At 44.9% G+C, this 25,646-nt stretch overlaps 1 protein-coding gene across 1 annotated transcript in view; it reads left to right on the top strand.

The window, feature by feature from the left end:
• Window positions 1-24,938, top strand: part of LOC135574151 (uncharacterized) — a 66,641-nt gene extending 41,703 nt beyond the window's left edge. Inside the window, exon 2 of the mRNA XM_065025046.1 lies at window positions 23,076-24,938. Within this exon, the coding sequence (XP_064881118.1) occupies window positions 23,076-23,123 (48 nt within the window). The 3' untranslated portion in view covers window positions 23,124-24,938. The remainder of the gene's footprint in view (window positions 1-23,075) is intronic.
• Window positions 24,939-25,646: the final 708 nt, after the last annotated feature.

Genomic DNA, 25,646 nt, shown 5'->3' with positions numbered 1-25,646 from the left:
TGTCTAGTGTTCCATAGTGTCTAGTGTTGTTTAGTGTCTAGTGTTCCATAGTGTCTAGTGTTGTTTAGTGTCTAGTGTTGTTTAGTGTCTAATGTTGTTTAGTGTCTAGTGTTCCATAGTGTCTAGTGTTCCATAGTGTCTAGTGTTGTTTAGTGTCTAGTGTTCCATAGTGTCTAGTGTTGTTTAGTGTCTAGTGTTGTTTAGTGTCTAGTGTTGTTTAGTGTCTAGTGTTGTTTAGTGTCTAGTGTTGTTTAGTGTCTAGTGTTCCATAGTGTCTAGTGTTGTTTAGTGTCTAGTGTTCCATAGTGTCTAGTGTTGTTTAGTGTCTAGTGTTGTTTAGTGTCTAATGTTCCATAGTGTCTAGTGTTCCATAGTGTCTAGTGTTGTTTAGTGTCTAGTGTTCCATAGTGTCTAGTGTTCCATAGTGTCTAGTGTTCCATAGTGTCTAGTGTTCCATAGTGTCTAGTGTTGTTTAGTGTCTAGTGTTCCATAATGTCTAGTGTTCCATAGTGTCTGTTCCATAGTGTCTAGTGTTCCATAATGTCTAGTGTTGTTTAGTGTCTAGTGTTGTTTAGTGTCTAGTGTTCCATAGTGTCTAGTGTTGTTTAGTGTCTAGTGTTGTTTAGTGTCTAGTGTTGTTTAGTGTCTAGTGTTCCATAGTGTCTAGTGTTCCATAGTGTCTAGTGTTCCATAGTGTCTAGTGTTGTTTAGTGTCTAGTGTTCCATAGTGTCTGGTGTTCCATAGTGTCTAGTGTTCCATAGTGTCTAGTGTTCCATAGTGTCTAGTGTTCCATAGTGTCTAATGTTCCATAGTGTCTAGTGTTCCATAGTGTCTAGTGTTGTTTAGTGTCTAGTGTTCCATAGTGTCTGGTGTTCCATAGTGTCTAGTGTTCCATAGTGTCTAGTGTTCCATAGTGTCTAGTGTTGTTTAGTGTCTAGTGTTGTTTAGTGTCTAGTGTTCCATAGTGTCTAGTGTTGTTTAGTGTCTAGTGTTGTTTAGTGTCTAGTGTTCCATAGTGTCTAGTGTTCCATAGTGTCTAATGTTCCATAGTGTCTAGTGTTCCATAGTGTCTAGTGTTCCATAGTGTCTAGTGTTCCATAGCGTCTAGTGTTCCATAGTGTCTAGTGTTGTTTAGTGTCTAATGTTCCATAGTGTCTAGTGTTCCATAGTGTCTAGTGTTGTTTAGTGTCTAGTGTTCCATAGTGTCTAGTGTTGTTTAGTGTCTAGTGTTGTTTAGTGTCTAATGTTGTTTAGTGTCTAGTGTTCCATAGTGTCTAGTGTTCCATAGTGTCTAGTGTTGTTTAGTGTCTAGTGTTCCATAGTGTCTAGTGTTGTTTAGTGTCTAGTGTTGTTTAGTGTCTAGTGTTGTTTAGTGTCTAGTGTTCCATAGTGTCTAGTGTTGTTTAGTGTCTAGTGTTCCATAGTGTCTAGTGTTGTTTAGTGTCTAGTGTTGTTTAGTGTCTAATGTTCCATAGTGTCTAGTGTTCCATAGTGTCTAGTGTTGTTTAGTGTCTAGTGTTCCATAGTGTCTAGTGTTCCATAGTGTATAGTGTTCCATAGTGTCTAGTGTTCCATAGTGTCTAGTGTTCCATAGTGTCTAGTGTTGTTTAGTGTCTAGTGTTCCATAATGTCTAGTGTTCCATAGTGTCTGTTCCATAGTGTCTAGTGTTCCATAATGTCTAGTGTTGTTTAGTGTCTAGTGTTGTTTAGTGTCTAGTGTTCCATAGTGTCTAGTGTTGTTTAGTGTCTAGTGTTGTTTAGTGTCTAGTGTTGTTTAGTGTCTAGTGTTCCATAGTGTCTAGTGTTCCATAGTGTCTAGTGTTCCATAGTGTCTAGTGTTGTTTAGTGTCTAGTGTTCCATAGTGTCTGGTGTTCCATAGTGTCTAGTGTTCCATAGTGTCTAGTGTTGTTTAGTGTCTAGTGTTCCATAGTGTCTAGTGTTCCATAGTGTCTAGTGTTGTTTAGTGTCTAGTGTTCCATAGTGTCTAGTGTTCCATAGTGTCTAGTGTTCCATAGTGTCTAGTGTTCCATAGTGTCTAGTGTTGTTTAGTGTCTAGTGTTCCATAATGTCTAGTGTCCCATAGTGTCTAGTGTTGTTTAGTGTCTAGTGTTCCATAGTGTCTGGTGTTCCATAGTGTCTAGTGTTCCATAGTGTCTAGTGTTGTTTAGTGTCTAGTGTTCCATAGTGTCTAGTGTTGTTTAGTGTCTAGTGTTCCATAGTGTCTAGTGTTGTTTAGTGTCTAGTGTTCCATAGTGTCTAGTGTTCCATAGTGTCTAGTGTTGTTTAGTGTCTAGTGTTCCATAGTGTATAGTGTTGTTTAGTGTCTAGTGTTCCATAGTGTCTAGTGTTCCATAGTGTCTAGTGTTCCATAGTGTCTAGTGTTCCATAGTGTCTAATGTTCCATAGTGTCTAGTGTTCCATAGTGTCTAATGTTCCATAGTGTCTAGTGTTCCATAGTGTCTAGTGTTGTTTAGTGTCTAGTGTTCCATAGTGTCTGGTGTTCCATAGTGTCTAGTGTTCCATAGTGTCTAGTGTTCCATAGTGTCTAGTGTTGTTTAGTGTCTCGGGTTGTTTAGTGTCTAGTGTTCCATAGTGTCTAGTGTTGTTTAGTGTCTAGTGTTGTTTAGTGTCTAGTGTTCCATAGTGTCTAGTGTTGTTTAGTGTCTAGTGTTGTTTAGTGTCTAGTGTTCCATAGTGTCTAGTGTTCCATAGTGTCTAATGTTCCATAGTGTCTAGTGTTCCATAGTGTCTAGTGTTCCATAGTGTCTAGTGTTCCATAGTGTCTAGTGTTCCATAGTGTCTAGTGTTGTTTAGTGTCTAATGTTCCATAGTGTCTAGTGTTCCATAGTGTCTAGTGTTGTTTAGTGTCTAGTGTTCCATAGTGTCTAGTGTTGTTTAGTGTCTAGTGTTGTTTAGTGTCTAATGTTGTTTAGTGTCTAGTGTTCCATAGTGTCTAGTGTTGTTTAGTGTCTAGTGTTCCATAGTGTCTAGTGTTGTTTAGTGTCTAGTGTTCCATAGTGTCTAGTGTTCCATAGTGTCTAGTGTTCCATAGTGTCTAGTGTTCCATAGTGTCTAATGTTCCATAGTGTCTAGTGTTCCATAGTGTCTAATGTTCCATAGTGTCTAGTGTTCCATAGTGTCTAGTGTTGTTTAGTGTCTAGTGTTCCATAGTGTCTGGTGTTCCATAGTGTCTAGTGTTCCATAGTGTCTAGTGTTCCATAGTGTCTAGTGTTGTTTAGTGTCTCGGGTTGTTTAGTGTCTAGTGTTCCATAGTGTCTAGTGTTCCATAGTGTCTAGTGTTCCATAGTGTCTAGTGTTGTTTAGTGTCTAGTGTTGTTTAGTGTCTAGTGTTCCATAGTGTCTAGTGTTGTTTAGTGTCTAGTGTTGTTTAGTGTCTAGTGTTCCATAGTGTCTAGTGTTCCATTGTGTCTAATGTTCCATAGTGTCTAGTGTTCCATAGTGTCTAGTGTTCCATAGTGTCTAGTGTTCCATAGTGTCTAGTGTTCCATAGTGTCTAGTGTTGTTTAGTGTCTAATGTTCCATAGTGTCTAGTGTTCCATAGTGTCTAGTGTTGTTTAGTGTCTAGTGTTCCATAGTGTCTAGTGTTGTTTAGTGTCTAGTGTTCCATAATGTCTAGTGTTGTTTAGTGTCTAGTGTTGTTTAGTGTCTAGTGTTCCATAGTGTCTAGTGTTGTTTAGTGTCTAGTGTTGTTTAGTGTCTAGTGTTGTTTAGTGTCTAGTGTTCCATAGTGTCTAGTGTTCCATAGTGTCTAGTGTTCCATAGTGTCTAGTGTTGTTTAGTGTCTAGTGTTCCATAGTGTCTGGTGTTCCATAGTGTCTAGTGTTCCATAGTGTCTAGTGTTGTTTAGTGTCTAGTGTTCCATAGTGTCTAGTGTTGTTTAGTGTCTAGTGTTCCATAGTGTCTAGTGTTGTTTAGTGTCTAGTGTTCCATAGTGTCTGGTGTTCCATAGTGTCTAGTGTTCCATAGTGTCTAGTGTTGTTTAGTGTCTAGTGTTCCATAGTGTCTAGTGTTCCATAGTGTCTAGTGTTGTTTAGTGTCTAGTGTTCCATAGTGTCTAGTGTTCCATAGTGTCTAGTGTTCCATAGTGTCTAGTGTTCCATAGTGTCTAGTGTTGTTTAGTGTCTAGTGTTCCATAGTGTCTAGTGTTGTTTAGTGTCTAGTGTTCCATAGTGTCTAGTGTTCCATAGTGTCTAGTGTTGTTTAGTGTCTAGTGTTCCATAGTGTCTAGTGTTGTTTAGTGTCTAGTGTTCCATAGTGTCTAGTGTTCCATAGTGTCTAGTGTTCCATAGTGTCTAGTGTTCCATAGTGTCTAATGTTCCATAGTGTCTAGTGTTCCATAGTGTCTAATGTTCCATAGTGTCTAGTGTTCCATAGTGTCTAGTGTTGTTTAGTGTCTAGTGTTCCATAGTGTCTGGTGTTCCATAGTGTCTAGTGTTCCATAGTGTCTAGTGTTCCATAGTGTCTAGTGTTGTTTAGTGTCTCGGGTTGTTTAGTGTCTAGTGTTCCATAGTGTCTAGTGTTCCATAGTGTCTAGTGTTCCATAGTGTCTAGTGTTGTTTAGTGTCTAATGTTCCATAGTGTCTAGTGTTCCATAGTGTCTAGTGTTGTTTAGTGTCTAGTGTTCCATAGTGTCTAGTGTTGTTTAGTGTCTAGTGTTGTTTAGTGTCTAATGTTGTTTAGTGTCTAGTGTTCCATAGTGTCTAGTGTTCCATAGTGTCTAGTGTTGTTTAGTGTCTAGTGTTCCATAGTGTCTAGTGTTGTTTAGTGTCTAGTGTTGTTTAGTGTCTAGTGTTGTTTAGTGTCTAGTGTTGTTTAGTGTCTAGTGTTCCATAGTGTCTAGTGTTGTTTAGTGTCTAGTGTTCCATAGTGTCTAGTGTTGTTTAGTGTCTAGTGTTGTTTAGTGTCTAATGTTCCATAGTGTCTAGTGTTCCATAATGTCTAGTGTTGTTTAGTGTCTAGTGTTGTTTAGTGTCTAGTGTTCCATAGTGTCTAGTGTTGTTTAGTGTCTAGTGTTGTTTAGTGTCTAGTGTTGTTTAGTGTCTAGTGTTCCATAGTGTCTAGTGTTCCATAGTGTCTAGTGTTCCATAGTGTCTAGTGTTCCATAGTGTCTAGTGTTCCATAGTGTCTAGTGTTGTTTAGTGTCTAGTGTTCCATAATGTCTAGTGTCCCATAGTGTCTAGTGTTGTTTAGTGTCTAGTGTTCCATAGTGTCTAGTGTTCCATAGTGTCTAGTGTTCCATAGTGTCTAGTGTTGTTTAGTGTCTAGTGTTCCATAGTGTCTAGTGTTGTTTAGTGTCTAGTGTTCCATAGTGTCTAGTGTTGTTTATTGTCTAGTGTTGTTTAGTGTCTAGTGTTCCATAGTGTCTAGTGTTCCATAGTGTCTAGTGTTCCATAGTGTCTAGTGTTCCATAGTGTCTAATGTTCCATAGTGTCTAGTGTTCCATAGTGTCTAATGTTCCATAGTGTCTAGTGTTCCATAGTGTCTAGTGTTGTTTAGTGTCTAGTGTTCCATAGTGTCTGGTGTTCCATAGTGTCTAGTGTTCCATAGTGTCTGGTGTTCCATAGTTTCTAGTGTTCCATAGTGTCTAGTGTTCCACAGTGTCTAGTGTTGTTTAGTGTCTAGTGTTGTTTAGTGTCTAGTGTTCCATAGTGTCTAGTGTTGTTTAGTGTCTAGTGTTGTTTAGTGTCTAGTGTTCCATAGTGTCTAGTGTTCCATAGTGTCTAATGTTCCATAGTGTCTAGTGTTCCATAGTGTCTAGTGTTCCATAGTGTCTAGTGTTCCATAGTGTCTAGTGTTCCATAGTGTCTAGTGTTGTTTAGTGTCTAATGTTCCATAGTGTCTAGTGTTCCATAGTGTCTAGTGTTGTTTAGTGTCTAGTGTTCCATAGTGTCTAGTGTTGTTTAGTGTCTAGTGTTGTTTAGTGTCTAATGTTGTTTAGTGTCTAGTGTTCCATAGTGTCTAGTGTTCCATAGTGTCTAGTGTTGTTTAGTGTCTAGTGTTCCATAGTGTCTAGTGTTGTTTAGTGTCTAGTGTTGTTTAGTGTCTAGTGTTGTTTAGTGTCTAGTGTTGTTTAGTGTCTAGTGTTCCATAGTGTCTAGTGTTCCATAGTGTCTAATGTTCCATAGTGTCTAGTGTTCCATAGTGTCTAGTGTTCCATAGTGTCTAGTGTTCCATAGTGTCTAGTGTTCCATAGTGTCTAGTGTTGTTTAGTGTCTAATGTTCCATAGTGTCTAGTGTTCCATAGTGTCTAGTGTTGTTTAGTGTCTAGTGTTCCATAGTGTCTAGTGTTGTTTAGTGTCTAGTGTTGTTTAGTGTCTAATGTTGTTTAGTGTCTAGTGTTCCATAGTGTCTAGTGTTCCATAGTGTCTAGTGTTGTTTAGTGTCTAGTGTTCCATAGTGTCTAGTGTTGTTTAGTGTCTAGTGTTGTTTAGTGTCTAGTGTTGTTTAGTGTCTAGTGTTCCATAGTGTCTAGTGTTGTTTAGTGTCTAGTGTTCCATAGTGTCTAGTGTTGTTTAGTGTCTAGTGTTGTTTAGTGTCTAATGTTCCATAGTGTCTAGTGTTCCATAGTGTCTAGTGTTGTTTAGTGTCTAGTGTTCCATAGTGTCTAGTGTTCCATAGTGTCTAGTGTTCCATAGTGTCTAGTGTTCCATAGTGTCTAGTGTTCCATAGTGTCTAGTGTTGTTTAGTGTCTAGTGTTCCATAATGTCTAGTGTTCCATAGTGTCTGTTCCATAGTGTCTAGTGTTCCATAATGTCTAGTGTTGTTTAGTGTCTAGTGTTGTTTAGTGTCTAGTGTTCCATAGTGTCTAGTGTTGTTTAGTGTCTAGTGTTGTTTAGTGTCTAGTGTTGTTTAGTGTCTAGTGTTCCATAGTGTCTAGTGTTCCATAGTGTCTAGTGTTCCATAGTGTCTAGTGTTGTTTAGTGTCTAGTGTTCCATAGTGTCTGGTGTTCCATAGTGTCTAGTGTTCCATAGTGTCTAGTGTTGTTTAGTGTCTAGTGTTCCATAGTGTCTAGTGTTGTTTAGTGTCTAGTGTTCCATAGTGTCTAGTGTTGTTTAGTGTCTAGTGTTCCATAGTGTCTGGTGTTCCATAGTGTCTAGTGTTCCATAGTGTCTAGTGTTGTTTAGTGTCTAGTGTTCCATAGTGTCTAGTGTTCCATAGTGTCTAGTGTTGTTTAGTGTCTAGTGTTCCATAGTGTCTAGTGTTCCATAGTGTCTAGTGTTCCATAGTGTCTAGTGTTGTTTAGTGTCTAGTGTTCCATAATGTCTAGTGTCCCATAGTGTCTAGTGTTGTTTAGTGTCTAGTGGTCCATAGTGTCTAGTGTTCCATAGTGTCTAGTGTTCCATAGTGTCTAGTGTTGTTTAGTGTCTAGTGTTCCATAGTGTCTAGTGTTGTTTAGTGTCTAGTGTTCCATAGTGTCTAGTGTTCCATAGTGTCTAGTGTTCCATAGTGTCTAGTGTTCCATAGTGTCTAATGTTCCATAGTGTCTAGTGTTCCATAGTGTCTAATGTTCCATAGTGTCTAGTGTTCCATAGTGTCTAGTGTTGTTTAGTGTCTAGTGTTCCATAGTGTCTGGTGTTCCATAGTGTCTAGTGTTCCATAGTGTCTAGTGTTCCATAGTGTCTAGTGTTGTTTAGTGTCTCGGGTTGTTTAGTGTCTAGTGTTCCATAGTGTCTAGTGTTGTTTAGTGTCTAGTGTTGTTTAGTGTCTAGTGTTCCATAGTGTCTAGTGTTGTTTAGTGTCTAGTGTTGTTTAGTGTCTAGTGTTCCATAGTGTCTAGTGTTCCATAGTGTCTAATGTTCCATAGTGTCTAGTGTTCCATAGTGTCTAGTGTTCCATAGTGTCTAGTGTTCCATAGTGTCTAGTGTTCCATAGTGTCTAGTGTTGTTTAGTGTCTAATGTTCCATAGTGTCTAGTGTTCCATAGTGTCTAGTGTTGTTTAGTGTCTAGTGTTCCATAGTGTCTAGTGTTGTTTAGTGTCTAGTGTTGTTTAGTGTCTAGTGTTGTTTAGTGTCTAGTGTTGTTTAGTGTCTAGTGTTGTTTAGTGTCTAGTGTTCCATAGTGTCTAGTGTTGTTTAGTGTCTAGTGTTCCATAGTGTCTAGTGTTGTTTAGTGTCTAGTGTTGTTTAGTGTCTAATGTTCCATAGTGTCTAGTGTTCCATAGTGTCTAGTGTTCCATAATGTCTAGTGTTGTTTAGTGTCTAGTGTTGTTTAGTGTCTAGTGTTCCATAGTGTCTAGTGTTGTTTAGTGTCTAGTGTTGTTTAGTGTCTAGTGTTGTTTAGTGTCTAGTGTTCCATAGTGTCTAGTGTTCCATAGTGTCTAGTGTTCCATAGTGTCTAGTGTTCCATAGTGTCTAGTGTTGTTTAGTGTCTAGTGTTCCATAATGTCTAGTGTCCCATAGTGTCTAGTGTTGTTTAGTGTCTAGTGTTCCATAGTGTCTAGTGTTCCATAGTGTCTAGTGTTCCATAGTGTCTAGTGTTCCATAGTGTCTAGTGTTGTCTAGTGTCTAGTGTTGTTTAGTGTCTAGTGTTGTTTAGTGTCTAGTGTTGTTTAGTGTCTAGTGTTCCATAGTGTCTAGTGTTCCATAGTGTCTAGTGTTGTTTAGTGTCTAGTGTTCCATAGTGTCTAGTGTTCTTTAGTGTCTAGTGTTCCATAGTGTCTAGTGTTCCATAGTGTCTAGTGTTGTCTAGTGTCTAGTGTTCCATAGTGTCTAGTGTTGTTTAGTGTCTAGTGTTCCATAGTGTCTAGTGTTGTTTAGTGTCTAGTGTTCCATAGTGTCTAGTGTTCCATAGTGTCTAGTGTTCCATAGTGTCTAGTGTTCCATAGTGTCTAGTGTTGTTTAGTGTCTAGTGTTCCATAATGTCTAGTGTTCCATAGTGTCTAGTGTTCCATAGTGTCTAGTGTTGTTTAGTGTCTAGTGTTGTTTAGTGTCTAGTGTTGTTTAGTGTCTAGTGTTGTTTTTGTGTGGTTTAGGCCCGGACCATCACAGTAGGTGTGAGCAGAGCATGTTGAGCATCTGATACATACCTCCCCAGGATTGGGATTGGGTGGGTGTAATAGTGGGGGTTGGGCCTGTTACAGGATGGGGATTGGGTGGGTGTAATAGTGGGGGTTGGGCCTGTTACAGGATGGGGATTAGGTGGGTGTAATAGTGGGGGTTGGGCCTGTTACAGGATGGGAATTGGATGGGTGTAATAGTGGGGGTTGGGCCTGTTACAGGATGGGGATTGGGTGCGTGTAATAGTGGGGTTGGGCCTGTTACAGGATGGGGATTGGGTGGGTGTAATAGTGGGGTTGGGCCTGTTGCTCTGCTCACTGCCTGGGCATATGTCCTGCTGTCATGTTGATGCTGCAGGGGTGGGGAGGTACGAGGGGGCAGAAGGGTTATAGGTCTGATATGGGAGGGGGGCAGAAGGGTTATAGGTCTGATATGGGGGGGGCAGAAGGGGCATAGGTCTGATATGGGGGGGGCAGAAGGGTTATAGGTCTGATATGGGGGGCAGAAGGGTTATAGGTCTGATATGGGAGGGGGCAGAAGGGGCATAGGTCTGATATGGGGGGGGCAGAAGGGACATAGGTCTGATATGGGGGGGCAGAAGGGTTATAGGTCTGATATGGGGGCAGAAGGGGCATAGGTCTGATATGGGAGGGGGGACAGAAGGGTTATAGGTCTGATATGGGGGCAGAAGGGACATAGGTCTGATATGGGGGGGGCAGAAGGGACATAGGTCTGATATGGGGGGCAGAAGGGACATAGGTCTGATATGGGGGGGGGCAGAAGGGACATAGGTCTGATATGGGGGGGCAGAAGGGACATAGGTCTGATATGGGGGGGCAGAAGGGACATAGGTCTGATATGGGGGCAGAAGGGACATAGGTCTGATATGGGGGCAGAAGGGACATAGGTCTGATATGGGGGGGCAGAAGGGACATAGGTCTGATATGGGGGGGCAGAAGGGACATAGGTCTGATATGGGGGGGGCAGAAGGGACATAGGTCTGATATGGGGGGGGCAGAAGGGACATAGGTCTGATATGGGGGCAGAAGGGACATAGGTCTGATATGGGGGGCAGAAGGGGCATAGGTCTGATATGGGGGAGGGGCAGAAGGGACATAGGTCTGATATGGGGGGCAGAATGGACATAGGTCTGATATGGGGGGGCAGAAGGGACATAGGTCTGATATGGGGGGAGCAGAAGGGGCATAGGTCTGATATGGGGGCAGAAGGGACATAGGTCTGATATGGGGGGCAGAAGGGACATAGGTCTGATATGGGGGGGCAGAAGGGACATAGGTCTGATATGGGGGGCAGAAGGGACATAGGTCTGATATGGGGGGGGCAGAAGGGGCATAGGTCTGATATGGGGGGGGCAGAAGGGGCATAGGTCTGATATGGGGGGCAGTAGGGACATAGGTCTGATATGGGGGGACAGAAGGGGCATAGGTCTGATATGGGGGGGGCAGAAGGGACATAGGTCTGATATGGGGGGGCAGAAGGGACATAGGTCTGATATGGGGGGGGCAGAAGGGACATAGGTCTGATATGGGGGGCAGAAGGGACATAGGTCTGATATGGGGGGGCAGAAGGGACATAGGTCTGATATGGGGGGCAGAAGGGACATAGGTCTGATATGGGGGGCAGAAGGGGCATAGGTCTGATATGGGGGAGGGGCAGAAGGGACATAGGTCTGATATGGGGGGCAGAATGGACATAGGTCTGATATGGGGGGGGCAGAAGGGACATAGGTCTGATATGGGGGGAGCAGAAGGGGCATAGGTCTGATATGGGGGGGGCAGAAGGGACATAGGTCTGATATGGGGGGGGGGCAGAAGGGACATAGGTCTGATATGGGGGGCAGAAGGGACATAGGTCTGATATGGGGGGGGCAGAAGGGACATAGGTCTGATATGGGGGGCAGAAGGGGCATAGGTCTGATATTGGGGGCAGAAGGGGCATAGGTCTGATATGGGGGGCAGTAGGGACATAGGTCTGATATGGGGGGACAGAAGGGGCATAGGTCTGATATGGGGGGCAGAAGGGACATAGGTCTGATATGGGGGAGGCAGAAGGGACATAGGTCTGATATGGGGGGGGCAGAAGGGGCATAGGTCTGATATGGGGGGCAGAAGGGACATAGGTCTGATATGGGGGGCAGAAGGGACATAGGTCTGATATGGGGGGGGCAGAAGGGACATAGGTCTGATATGGGGGGGAAGAAGGGGCATAGGTCTGATATGGGGGGCAGAAGGGACATAGGTCTGATATGGGGGGGGCAGAAGGGGCATAGGTCTGATATGGGGGCAGAAGGGACATAGGTCTGATATGGGAAGGGGGGGCAGAAGGGACATAGGTCTGATATGGGGGGCAGAAGGTGCATAGGTCTGATATGGGAGGGGGGCGGAAGGGACATAGGTCTGATATGGGGGGCAGAAGGGGCATAGGTCTGATATGGGAGGGGGCAGAAGGGGCATAGGCCTGATATGGGGGCCTATATAGAGTGTGGCCAGGTCTGGGAGGGGGTTTTGCAGGTCTGGGAGAGGGTCTTGCTGGTCTGGGAGAGGGTCTTGCTGGTCTGGGAGAGGGTTTTTCAGGTCTGGGAGAGGGTCTTGCTGGTCTGGGAGAGGGTCTTGCTGGTCTGTGAGAGGGTCTTGCTGGTCTGTGAGAGGGTCTTGCTGGTCTGGGAGAGGGTTTTTCAGGTCTGGGAGAGGGTCTTGCTGGTCTGTGAGAGGGTCTTGCTGGTCTGGGAGAGGGTCTTGCTGGTCTGTGAGAGGGTCTTGCTGGTCTGGGAGAGGGTTTTCAGGTCTGGGAGAGGGTCTTGCTGGTCTGTGAGAGGGTCTTGCTGGTCTGGGAGAGGCTCTTGCTGGTCTGTGAGAGGGTCTTGCTGGTCTGGGAGAGGGTTTTTCAGGTCTGGGAGGGGGTCTTGCTGGTCTGTGAGAGGGTCTTGCCGGTCTGGGAGAGGGTCTTGCTGGTCTGTGAGAGGGTTTTTCAGGTCTGGGAGAGGGTCTTGCTGGTCTGTGAGAGGGTCTTGCTGGTCTGGGAGAGGGTCTTGCTGGTCTGGGAGAGGGTCTTGCTGGTCTGTGAGAGGGTCTTGCTGGTCTGTGAGAGGGTCTTGCTGGTCTGGGAGAGGGTTTTTCAGGTCTGGGAGAGGGTCTTGCTGGTCTGGGAGAGGGTCTTGCTGGTCTGTGAGAGGGTCTTGCTGGTCTGGTAGAGGGTTTTTCAGGTCTGGGAGGGGGTCTTGCTGGTCTGTGAGAGGGTCTTGCCGGTCTGGGAGAGGGTCTTGCTGGTCTGTGAGAGGGTTTTTCAGGTCTGGGAGAGGGTCTTGCTGGTCTGTGAGAGGGTCTTGCTGGTCTGGGAGAGGGTCTTGCTGGTCTGGGAGAGGGTCTTGCTGGTCTGTGAGAGGGTCTTGCTGGTCTGGGAGAGGGTCTGTTGCTCGGTTTCTCCTGTATAAGGTGCTGAGGCTACGGTTGAGGGTGACGTCATTCAGGGTCCTGGCAAAAGTTGTGATTGCTGCCTTGTAGAGGTGGACCTGGTCATAGAGGCTGTTCAAGACCAGGGTGGAGTGGTGGACCTGGTCATAGAGGCTGGTCAAGACCAGGGTGGAGTGGTGGACCTGGTCATAGAGGCTGTTCAAGACCAGGGTGGAGTGGTGGACCTGGTCATAGAGGCTGTTCTAGTCCAGGGTGGAGTGGAGGGTATTTTTATCTTTTGAGGCACAGTCTCGCGAAAATGCTTGAAGTCACCCGCTGTATGGTGGCAGGGTGGAAGTGGAGATAACCACTTGGGAAAGTGGAAGAAGCTTTTTCAATCACTCCCTTGAGTGCTTTGTCCACCCTTTCCTGCTGTGCTCTCAGGTCATTTGTGCACATGTGAATTATGATGTGGCTCGGGGGACCCTAGTCTGTCCTCTGACAACAGCTCCAGGGCATGCCTAGTGTTTGGGCACCGGAGTTTAGCCACATTGTGGTTGAATGTATTTGGGAGCTGTTAGGAGGGGGCGGGGTCTGTTAGGAGGGGGTGGGGTCTGTTAGGAGGGGTGGGGTCTGTTAGGAGGGGGTGGGGTTTGTTAGGGGGTGGAGTCTGTTAGGAGGGGTGGGTTCTGCTAGGAGGGGTGGGGTCTGTTAGGAGGGTTGGGGTCTGTTAGGAGGGGGTGGGGTCTGTTAGGAGGGGTGGGGTCTGTTCGGAGGGGGTGGGGTCTGTTAGGAGGGGTGGGGTCTGTTAGGGCGGGTGGGGTCTGTTAGGAGGGGGGGGTCTGCTAGGAGGGGTGGGGTCTGTTAGGAGGGGTGGGGTCTGTTAGGAGGGGGTGGGGTCTGTTAGGAGGGGTGGGGTCTGTTAGGAGGGGGTGGGGTCTGTAGGAGGGGTGTGGTCTGGTAGGAGGGGTGGGGTCTGTTAGGGGGGTGGGGTCTGTTAGGAGGGGTGTGGTCTGTTAGGGGGTGGGGTCTGTTAGGAGGGGTGGGGTCTGCTAGGAGGGGTGGGGTCTATTAGGAGGGGGTGGGGTCTGTTAGGAGGGGTGGGGTCTGTTAGGAGGGGTGGGGTCTGTTAGGAGGGGTGGGGTCTATTAGGAGGGGTGGGGTCTGTTAGTAGGGGCAGGGTCTTTTAGGCGGGGTGGGGTCTGTTGGGAGGGGTGGGGTCTGTTGGGAGGGGTGGAATCTGTTGGGTTAATGGGTCCTGTGTTGTCTGTCCTGTTGTGGTCTGAGGAGGGCTGTTAGGAGGGGGTGGGGCTGTTAGGATGGGGTGGGGGCTGTTGGGAGGGGATGGGGGCTGTTAGGAGGGGATGGGGGCTGTTAGGAGGGGTGGGGTCTGTTAGGAGGGGTGGGGGCTGCTAGGAGGGGGCGGGGTCTGCTAGGAGGGGGCGGGGTCTGTTAGGAGGGGGTGGGGGCTGCTAGGAGGGGGTGGGGTCTGTTGGGTTAAGGGGTCCTGTGTTGTCTGTCCCATTGTGGTGTTGAGGTTGTGGTCCAGGTCTGAGGTGGGCTGTTCTGCTGGGTTCTCTGGGGGAGTGTCCTGCTCTCTGTCACATCTCAGCTTTCTCATCTCTATCTATCTCTGTCTCTGTCTCTCCCTCCTTTTCTCTCTTTCTCTCTCTCACTCTCACTCTCACTCTCTCACTCCCTTACTCTCTATCCCTCTCTCTCTCTCTCTCTCTCTCTTTTTTTCTCTCTCCCATGCTCTCTCTCTCTCTCTCTCTCTCTCTCTCATGCTCTCTCTCTCTCTCTCTCTCTCTCTCTCTCTCTCTCTCTCTCTCTCTCTCTCTCTCTCTCTCTCTCTCTCTCTCTCTCTCTGTCTCTCTCTCTCTCTCGGAGGAGTAGTCACTACACAAACACACACATACACACACTCACTGTGTGTGTCTGTGTTCAGGGACTGATTACAAGCGGAGGATAAGTTATTTTCCTTAGAGGGAAGAGGATAAGAGGGAGGGAGGGACTCCACACTTCATTTCCCAGACTGTCTCTATTTCAAGACTGGTATAGAACACTAGACATTATGTGGTATAGAACACTAGACATTATGTGGTATAGAACACTAGACATTATAATATGTGGTATAGAACACTAGACATTATAATATGTGGTATAGAACACTAGACATTATGTGGTATAGAACACTAGACATTATGTGGTATAGAACACTAGACATTATGTGGTATAGAACACTAGACATTATGTGGTATAGAACACTAGACATTATGTGGTATAGAACACTAGACATTATGTGGTATAGAACACTAGACATTATGTGGTATAGAACACTAGACATTATGTGGTATAGAACACTAGACATTATGTGGTATAGAACACTAGACATTATGTGGTATAGAACAATAGACATTATGTGGTATAGAACACTAGACATTATGTGGTATAGAACACTAGATATTATGTGGTATAGAACACTAGACATTATGTGGTATAGAACACTAGACATTATAATATGTGGTATAGAACACTAGACATTATGTGGTATAGAACACTAGACATTATGTGGTATAGAACACTAGACATTATGTGGTATAGAACAATAGACATTATGTGGTATAGAACACTAGACATTATGTGGTATAGAACACTAGATATTATGTGGTATAGAACACTAGACATTATGTGGTATAGAACACTAGACATTATGTGGTATAGAACACTAGACATTATGTGATATAGAACACTAGACATTATGTGGTATAGAACACTAGACATTATAATATGTAGTATAGAACACTAGACATTATGTGGTATAGAACACTAGACATTATGTGGTATAGAACACTAGACATTATGTGGTATAGAACACTAGACATTATGTGATATAGAACACTAGACATTATGTGGTATAGAACACTAGACATTATAATATGTAGTATAGAACACTAGACATTATGTGGTATAGAACACTAGACATTATGTGGTATAGAACACTAGACATTATGTGGTATAGAACACTAGACATTATGTGGTATAGAACACTAGACATTATGTGGTATAGAACACTAGACATTATGTGGTATAGAACACTAGACATTATGTGGTATAGAACACTAGACATTATGTGGTATAGAACAATAGACATTATGTGGTATAGAACACTAGACATTATGTGGTATAGAACACTAGATATTATGTGGTATAGAACACTAGACATTATGTGGTATAGAACACTAGACATTATAATATGTGGTATAGAACACTAGACATTATGTGGTATAGAACACTATACATTATGTGGTATAGAACACTAGACATTATGTGGTATAGAACACTAGACATTATGTGATATAGAACACTAGACATTATGTGGTATAGAACAATAGACATTATGTGGTATAGAACACTAGACATTATGTGGTATAGAACACTAGACATTATGTGGTATAGAACACTAGATATTATGTGGTATAGAACACTAGACATTATGTGGTATAGAACACTAGACATTATGTGGTATAGAACACTAGACATTATGTGGTATAGAACACTAGACATTATGTGGTATAGAACACTAGACATTATAATATGTGGTATAGAACACTAGACATTATGTGGTATAGAACACTAGACATTATGTGGTATAGAACACTAGACATTATGTGGTATAGAACACTAGATATTATGTGGTATAGAACACTAGACATTATGTGGTATAGAACACTAGACATTATGTGGTATAGAACACTAGACATTATGTGGTATAGAACACTAGATATTATGTGGTATAGAACACTAGACATTATGTGGTATAGAACACTAGACATTATGTGGTATAGAACACTAGACATTATGTGGTATAGAACACTAGACATTATGTGGTATAGAACACTAGACATTATAATATGTGGTATAGAACACTAGACATTATGTGGTATAGAACACTAGACATTATGTGGTATAGAACAATAGACAAACAGTGAGCCATCGTATTCAAGCATAAAGAAAAGCATTGTAAGTTTGAATTTTGTAAAGTTCGTATGATAAAGGTGATTTTTTTGTTTGTTTTTTGATCATTAATGACAAAACCTCCTGGCATTGACAACTCTGAGGATGTTAGCTTACTCTTTAGCCACTCCTGTCTGTCACATCTTTCGTCTGAGCCTCGAGGAACGGCTTTATCCTCCTGCAGGGAAGCCAAAGGCATTGCGTTCCCCAAGAGTAGTAACAAGGCCTTTACTGGTTCTAACAGCAGACCTGACAGCTTGCTTCCAGCTCTTAGCAAACCGTTGGAAGAGATAGTGTTTGACAAAATACAATGCTATTTCTCTGCAAATAAATAAACAACAGACTTTCAGCATGCTTGTAGACGAGGGCACTCAACATGTACTGCACTGACACAAATGACTGATGATTGGTTGAAGTATATTGATAATAAGATCAATCAATCACATTTATTTATGAATCCCTTTTTACATCAGCCGATGTCACAAAGTGCTGTACAGAAACACAGCCTAAAACCCCAAACAGCAAGCAATGCAGATGTAGAAGCACAGTGTCTACGAAAAACTCCCTAGATAGGCTGGAACCTAGGAAGAAACCTAGAGAGGAACCAGGCTATGAGGGGTGGCCAGTCCTCTTCTGGCTGTGCCGGGTGGAGATTATAACAGAACATGACCAAGATGTTCAAATGTTCATAGATGACCAGCAGGAGATTATAACAGAACATGGCCAAGATGTTCAAATGTTCATAGATGACCAGCATGGTCGTATAATAATAATAATAATAATAATAATGACATAGTTGGTCAGCGTGCAACAAGTCAGCACCTCAGGAGTAAATGTCAGTTGGCTTTTCATAGCCGATCATTCAGAGTATCTCTACCGTTCCTGCTGTCTCTAGAGAGTTGAAAACAGCAGGTCTGGGACAGGTAGCACGTCCGGTGAACAGGTCAGGGTTCCATAGCTGCAGGCAGAACAGTTGAAACTGGAGCAGCAGTACAACCAGGTGGACTGGGGACAGTTATGGTCCTAGGGCTCAGGTCCTCTGAGAGAAGAGAGAGAGAGAGAGAGAATTAGAGAGAGCGCACTTAAATTCACACAGGACACCGGATAAGACAGGAGAAATACTCTAGATATTACAAACTGACCCTAGCCCCCCGACACATAAACTACTGCAGCATAAATACTGGATGCTGAGACAGGAAGGGTCGGGAGACACTGTGTCCAACGATACCCTCGGACAGGGCCAAACAGGCAGGATATAACCCCACCCACTTTGCCAAAGCACAGCCCCCACACCACTAGAGGGATATCTTCAACCACCAACTTACCATCCTGAGACAAGCCTGAGTATAGGCCATGAAGATCTTCCATACGGCACGACCCAGAGGAGGTGCGCCAACCCAGACTGGAAGATCACGTCAGTGACTCAACCCACTCAAGTGATGCACCCCTCCTTGGGACGGCATGAAAGAGCCCCAGTAAGCCAGTGACTCAGCCCCTGTAATAGGGTTAGAGGCAGAGAATCCCGGTGTAGAGAGGGGAACGTGCCAGGCAGAGACAGCAAGGGCGGTTCGTTGCTCCAGAGCCTTTCCATTCACCTTCACACTCCTGGGCCAGACTACACTCAATCATAGGACGTACTGAAGAGATGAGTCTTCAAGAAAGACTTAAAGGACAAGACAGAGTCTGTCTCTCACATGGATAATCAGACCATTCTATAAAAATGGAGCTCTATAGGAGAAAGCTCTGCCTCCAGCTGTTTGCGTAGAAATTCTAGGAACAGTTAGGAGCCCTGCGTCTTGTGACCGTAGCGTACGTGTAGGTATGTACGGCAGGACCAAATCAGAGAGATTGGTAGGAACAAGCCCATGTAATGCTTTATAGGTTAGCAGTAAAACCTTGAAATCAGCCCTTGCCTTTACAGCAGTGGTCACCAGTCCTTTTCTGAGTCATGATCACTTTTGCAGTTAAAAAGCAAGCTGAGATCTACTGCTCAGATTTTTTTTTTACATTAACCTCAAACAAACAGTTTTGTAGGAATGAGGTTTGGGCAGTAGGCCTAGTACATTATCACAGCATATTGGTTATATGACTAGCCTGCCAATATTGTTCATCAGACCATTTTATATTTCATAGCTCCAGCTTTGATAACAAAATAGATCAGTTGGTTCTGAGACACTGTGGAGATTTATGAATTGAAATAATTATCTTTTTTATTTTACTGGACTGATGGTACCTGTATCTGATGGTCAACGAGGTCAAATCATGACGTCAGTGACCTTTTCTCTTTCTCTCTCTCTCCCTGATCTTCAAGTCGAAAGTCAGAGCTCTAGAAAAGATGCCAGAGTTTTCCGGCTTGGAGTTCCGGCTTGGAGTTCCGGCTTGGAGTTCAGACTTGGAGTTCCGGCTTGGAGTTCCGGCTTGGAGTTCCCGCTTGGAGTTCCGGCTTGGAGTTCAGACTTGGAGTTCCGGCTTGGAGTTCCGGCTTGGAGTTCCGGCTTGGAGTTCCGGCTTGGAGTTCAGACTTGGAGTTCTGGCTTGGAGTTCCGGCTTGGAGTTCAGACTTGGAGTTCCGGCACGGAGTTCCGACTTGGATGACCGTTCAAAACAATTCCTTCCCACGGTCCCTGCTCTTTCCTTCCTCTCCTCCGGCGAGACTGAGCAGAGAGATGAGACACCGTCTTCCACTTGATGGCCAAACTCGAGTCGCACCACATCTGCCTCATGCACAAATGAATGCTGTTCCCGTGACCAGAGGAATGTAGATATTCCTTAATATTAAAATCAACACGACGAGCTGCTAATAATGATAAAACGCAGGGCTGTCGATACTTGGCTACATTGTAGCTGCAGCGGAAGTATGAAGAAGCGCGTTTTGTAATAGTGTTGAATAAAAACAGTGAATATAAACTTGAACTCACTCATAAAAACAGCAGCTCTTCGACCACAGTCTCTCTGTGGTCATGGTTTTACAAGTTATTGGATGCTCTGTAGCCACGGTGATTTGAGCTATCCGATTGGACGCTCTGTCGCCACGGTGATTTGAGCTATCCTATTGGACGCTCTGTAGCCACGGTGATTTGAGCTATAGGTGCACTCGATTTTAGTCACAGATTTGCCGGTCCGCCGGGGAGGTGGAGTTTGTCTCATGGGAACACTTCACCCGGTGTGCAGGACTTTTAAATCAAGTGCACCTACCGGAAACAGCTCAACACGATTTTTAAAAAAGGAGCGCATACCTTTATCGTTCGTTGGCTTTTCTACAGAAATATTTGTTGATCGACTAGGCATGCCTTGATCACGATCGACTGGTTGGCGACCACTGCTTTACAGGAAGCCAGTGTAGAGAGGCAAGCACGGGAGTAATATGATCAAATTTTTGGGTTCTAGTCAAGATTCTAGCTGCAGTGTTTTGCCATAACTGAAGGTCATTTCGAGCCGTGGAAAGAAAATTGCGGGAGCTGTACTGTTAGATTTTAGTGCAGCCTTTTGATATTGATGACCATAACCTGTTGTTAAGAAAACATATGTGTTATTGCTTTTCATCCTCTGGCATATTGCGTATTCAGAGCTATCTATCTAAGGGTTTCCTTTATTGGAAGTTTATCCCCATGTCAAACGTGAAGTGTGGTGTACCGCAGGGCAGCTGTCTATGCCCTATACGCTTATCTATTTTTACCAATGACCTGCCGCTGGCATTAAACAAAGCCTTTTGGAATGGGTGGCCAGTAATGAACTGGTCCTGAACATCTCTAAAACTAAGAGCATTGCATTTGGTACGAATCATTCCCTAAGCACCAGACATCAGCAGAATCTGGTAATGAAAGGTGTGGCTGTTGAGGAGACTAAATTACCTGGTGTTACCTTAGATTGTAAACTGTCATGATCAAAACATATGGATTGAATGGTTGTAAAGATGGGGAGAGGTCTGTCTGTAATATAGAGATGGGGAGAGGTCTGTCTGTAATAAAGAGATGGGGAGAGGTCTGTCTGTAATAAAGAGATGGGGAGAGGTCTGTCTGTAATAAAGAGATGGGGATAGGTCTGTCTGTAATATAGAGATGGGGAGAGGTCTGTCTGTAATAAAGAGATGAGGAGAGGTCTGTCTGTAATATAGAGATGGGGAGAGGTCTGTCTGTAATAAAGAGATGAGGAGAGGTCTGTCTGTAATATAGAGATGGGGAGAGGTCTGTCTGTAATAAAGAGATGAGGAGAGGTCTGTCTGTAATATAGAGATGGGGAGAGGTCTGTCTGTATTAAAGAGATGAGAGGTCTGTCCGTAATAAAGAGATGCTCTACTTTTTTGACACCACATTCCACAAAGCAAGTCCTGCAGGCTCTTGTTTTATCTTATCTTGGTTATTGTCCAGCCATATGGTCAAGTGCTGCAAAGAAAGACCTAGTTAAGCTGCAGCTGGCCCAGAACAGAGCGGCACGTCTTGCTCTTCATTGTAATCAGAGGGGTAATACACTACATAACCAAAAGTATGTGGACACATGCTCATTGAACATCTCATTCCAAAATCATGGGCATTAATATGGAATTGGTCCCCCTTTGCTGCTATAACAGCCTCCACAATTCTGGGAAGGCTTTCCACTAGATGTTGGAACATTACTGCTATAACAGCCTCCACTCTTCTGGGAAGGCTTTCCACTAGATGTTGGAACATTGCTGCTATAACAGCCTCCACTTTTCTGGGAAGGCTTTCCACTAGATGTTGGAACATTGCTGCTATAACAGCCTCCACTCTTCTGGGAAGGCTTTCCACTAGATGTTGGAACATTGCTGCTATAACAGCCTCCACTCTTCTGGGAAGGTTTTCCACTAGATGTTGGAACATTGCTGCTATAACAGCCTCCACTCTTCTGGGAAGGCTTTCCACTAGATGATGGAACATTGCTGCTATAACAGCCTCCACTCTTCTGGGAAGGCTTTCCACTAGATGTTGGAACATTGCTGCTATAACAGCCTCCACTCTTCTGGGAAGGCTTTCCACTAGATGTTGGAACATTACTGCTATAACAGCCTCCACTCTTCTGGGAAGGCTTTCCACTAGATGTTGGGACATTGCTGTGGAGACGTGCTGCCATTCAGCCACAGGAGCATTAGTGAGGTCGGGCACTGATGTTGGGCGATTAGGTCTGGCTCGCAGTCAGCGTTCCAATTCATCCCAAAGGTGTTCGATGGGGTTGAGTTCAGGGTTCTGTGCAGGCCAGTCAAGTTCTTCCACACTGATCTCGCTTTGTGCACATTCTGAAACAGGAAAGGGCCTTCTCCCCCAATGTCATTGTATGCTGTAGCGTTAACAGTCCAGTCCAGTCTCTATTCCCAATGGTCAGTATTCTAACAGTCCAGTCTCTATTCCCACTGGTCAGTATTCTAACAGTCCAGTCCTGTCTCTATTCCCACTGGTCAGTATTCTAACAGTCCAGTCCAGTCTCTATTCCCACTGGTCAGTATTCTAACAGTCCAGTCTCTATTCCCACTGGTCAGTATTCTAACAGTCCAGTCCAGTCTCTATTCCCACTGGTAAGTATTCTAACAGTCCAGTCCAGTCTCTATTCCCACTGGTCAGTATTCTAACAGTCCAGTCTCTATTCCCACTGGTCCGTATTCTAACAGTCCAGTCTCTATTCCCACTGGTCAGTATTCTAACAGTCCAGTCTCTATTCCCACTGGTCAGTATTCTAACAGTACAGTCTCTATTCCCACTGGTCAGTATTCTAACAGTCCAGTCTATATTCCCACTGGTCAGTATTCTAACAGTCCAGTCTCTATTCCCACTGGTCAGTATTCTAACAGTCCAGTCTCTATTCCCACTGGTCAGTATTCTAACAGTCCAGTCTCTATTCCCACTGGTCAGTATTCTAACAGTACAGTCTCTATTCCCACTGGTCAGTATTCTAACAGTACAGTCTCTATTCCCACTGGTCAGTATTCTAACAGTCCAGTCTCTATTCCCACTGGTCAGTATTCTAACAGTCCAGTCTCTATTCACACTGGTCAGTATTCTAACAGTACAGTCTCTATTCCCACTGGTCAGTATTCTAACAGTCCAGTCTCTATTCCCACTGGTCAGTATTCTAACAGTCCAGTCTCTATTCCCACTGGTCAGTATTCTAACAGTCCAGTCCAGTCTTTATTCCCACTGGTCAGTATTCTAACAGTCCAGTCCAGTCTCTATTCCCACTGGTCAGTATTCTAACAGTCCAGTCTCTATTCCCACTGGTCAGTATTCTAACAGTCCAGTCTCTATTCCCACTGGTCAGTATTCTAACAGTCCAGTCTCTATTCCCACTGGTCAGTATTCTAACAGTCCAGTCTCTATTCCCACTGGTCAGTATTCTAACAGTCCAGTCTCTATTCCCACTGGTCAGTATTCTAACAGTCCAGTCCAGTCTCTATTCCCACTGGTCAGTATTCTAACAGTCCAGTCTCTATTCCCACTGGTCAGTATTCTAACAGTCCAGTCTCTATTCCCACTGGTCAGTATTCTAACAGTCCAGTCTCTATTCCCACTGGTCAGTATTCTAACAGTCCAGTCTCTATTCCCACTGGTCAGTATTCTAACAGTCCAGTCTCTATTCCCACTGGTCAGTATTCTAACAGTGTGTTTCCTTCTCTCCTCAGAGTCCTCCCTCGGTGCCCAGTGGAGAAGCTTTCAGATGGTTCTTCTAGAGGTCGAACAACAACTCTTGAAAAGCTGAAGATGTGAAAAGGAGAACTCCTGCTAGTCTTTACTAGTCTATAACTAGTCTATAACTAGTAACTTGTTTCAGTTCTTCACCTCGTGACTGGTTCCTCTCTCACCATAGAAATAGAGTCTTATAGAACTGGCCCCCCCCCCCTTCCCCCCGTCAGTGATGTCGTGATGGGGCCTGAGATTCTGTCTCTTATACTCTCTACCTCCTTTCACAACAACAACAACAACAACAACAACAACGACACCACCACCAACAACAACAACAACAACAGCAACAACAACAACAACAACAACAACAACAACAGTGTTCTAATTCTTCCTCAATGTAGCCCAGTCAGTCCGATGTGTTTTCAGGACAGTACATCGCACTGCAGTGAGAGCAGAAACCTTTAGAACCCAGGAGGTTCCTCCTTCATGTTCTGATGTTTAACAACTACGAACCTGACTGTCACAGAACGTTTCCCGGGAAACATGTAAGGTTGTGTGTTCAAACGGAGCCCTCTTCCCTGTAAAGTTTGAATTTGGACATATAGTGTGTTATACTTACGCTATATAGTGCGCTACTTTGAATGTAGTGCATTGTGGAGGGAATAGGATGCTGCCTGGGACCCTTTTCGTTGAATTAAGCCCCTCCTCTCTAACTGCTTGGGAACCTTTTCGTCGAATTAAGCCCCTCCTCTCTAACTGCTTGGGAACCCTTTTCACTGAATAAGCCCCTCCTCTCTAACTGCTTGGGAACCTTTTCGTCGAATTAAGCCCCTCCTCTCTAACTGCTTGGGAACCTTTTCGTCGAATTAAGCCCCTCCTCTCTAACTGCTTGGGAACCCTTTTCACTGAATAAGCCCCTCCTCTCTAACTGCCTGGGAGCCTTTTCACTGAATAAGCCCCTCCTCTCTAACTGCCTGGGAGCCTTTTCACTGAATAAGCCCCTCCTCTCTAACTGGCTGGGACCCTTTTCGTTGAATTAAGCCCCTCCTCTCTAACTGCCTGGGACCCTTTTCACTGAATAAGCCCCTCCTCTCTAACTGGCTGGGACCCTTTTCGTTGAATTAAGCCCCTCCTCTCTAACTGCCTGTGACCCTTTTCACTGAATAAGCCCCTCCTCTCTAACTGGCTGGGACCCTTTTTCACTGAATTACGCCCCTCCTCTCTAACTGGCTGGGGCCCTTTTTCATTGAATAAGCCCCTCCTCTCTAACTGGTTGGGATCCTTTCATTGAACAAGCCCCTCCTCTCTAACTGGTTGGTTTCCTTTCATTGAACAAGCCCCTCCTCTCTAACTGGTTGGGATCCTTTCATTGAACAAGACCCTCCTCTCTGACTGGTTGGGATCCTTTCATTGAACAAGCCCCTCCTCTCTAACTGGCTGGGACCCTTTTTCATTGAACAAGCCCCTCCTCTCTAACTGGCTGGAACCCTTTTCATTGAACAAGCCCCTCCTCTCTAACTGGCTGGGACCCTTTCATTGAACAAGCCCCTCCTCTCTAACTGGCTGGGACCCTTTCATTGAACAAGCCCCTCCTCTCTAACTGGCTGGGACCCTTTCATTGAACAAGCCCCTCCTCTCTAACTGGCTGGGACCCTTTTCATTGAACAAGTCCCTCCTCTCTAACTGGCTGGGACCCATTCATTGAACAAGACCCTCCTCTCTAACTGGCTGGAACCCTTTTCATTGAACAAGCCCCTCCTCTCTAACTGGCTGGGACCCTTTCATTGAACAAGCCCCTCCTCTCTAACTGGCTGGGACCCTTTCATTGAACAAGCCCCTCCTCTCTAACTGGCTGGGACCCTTTCATTGAACAAGCCCCTCCTCTCTAACTGGCTGGGACCCTTTCATTGAACAAGCCCCTCCTCTCTAACTGGCTGGGATCCTTTCATTGAACAAGCCCCTCCTCTCTAACTGGCTGGGACCCTTTTCATTGAACAAGCCCCTCCTCTCTAACTGGCTGGGACCCTTTCATTGAACAAGCCCCTCCTCTCTAACTGGCTGGGACCCTTTCATTGAACAAGCCCCTCCTCTCTAACTGGCTGGGACCCTTTCATTGAACAAGCCCCTCCTCTCTAACTGGCTGGGACCCTTTCATTGAACAAGCCCCTCCTCTCTAACTGTCTGGGATCCTTTCATTGAACAAGCCCCTCCTCTCTAACTGGCTGGGACCCTTTTCATTGAACAAGCCCCTCCTCTCTAACTGGCTGGGACCCTTTTCATTGAACAAGCCCCTCCTCTCTAACTGGCTGGGACCCTTTTCATTGAACAAGCCCCTCCTCTCTAACTGGCTGGGACCCTTTCATTGAACAAGCCCCTCCTCTCTAACTGGCTGGGACCCTTTTCATTGAACAAGCCCCTCCTCTCTAACTGGCTGGGACCCTTTTCATTGAACAAGCCCCTCCTCTCTAACTGGCTGGGACCCTTTTCATTGAACAAGCCCCTCCCCTCTAACTGGCTGGGACCCTTTTCATTGAACAAGCCCCTCCCCTCTAACTGGCTGGGACCCTTTT

Source organism: Oncorhynchus nerka, linkage group LG12 (genome assembly GCF_034236695.1).
Source record: "Oncorhynchus nerka isolate Pitt River linkage group LG12, Oner_Uvic_2.0, whole genome shotgun sequence".
Taxonomy (NCBI): Eukaryota; Metazoa; Chordata; class Actinopteri; order Salmoniformes; family Salmonidae; genus Oncorhynchus; species Oncorhynchus nerka.
This window is presented reverse-complemented; position numbering and strand designations above follow the sequence as displayed.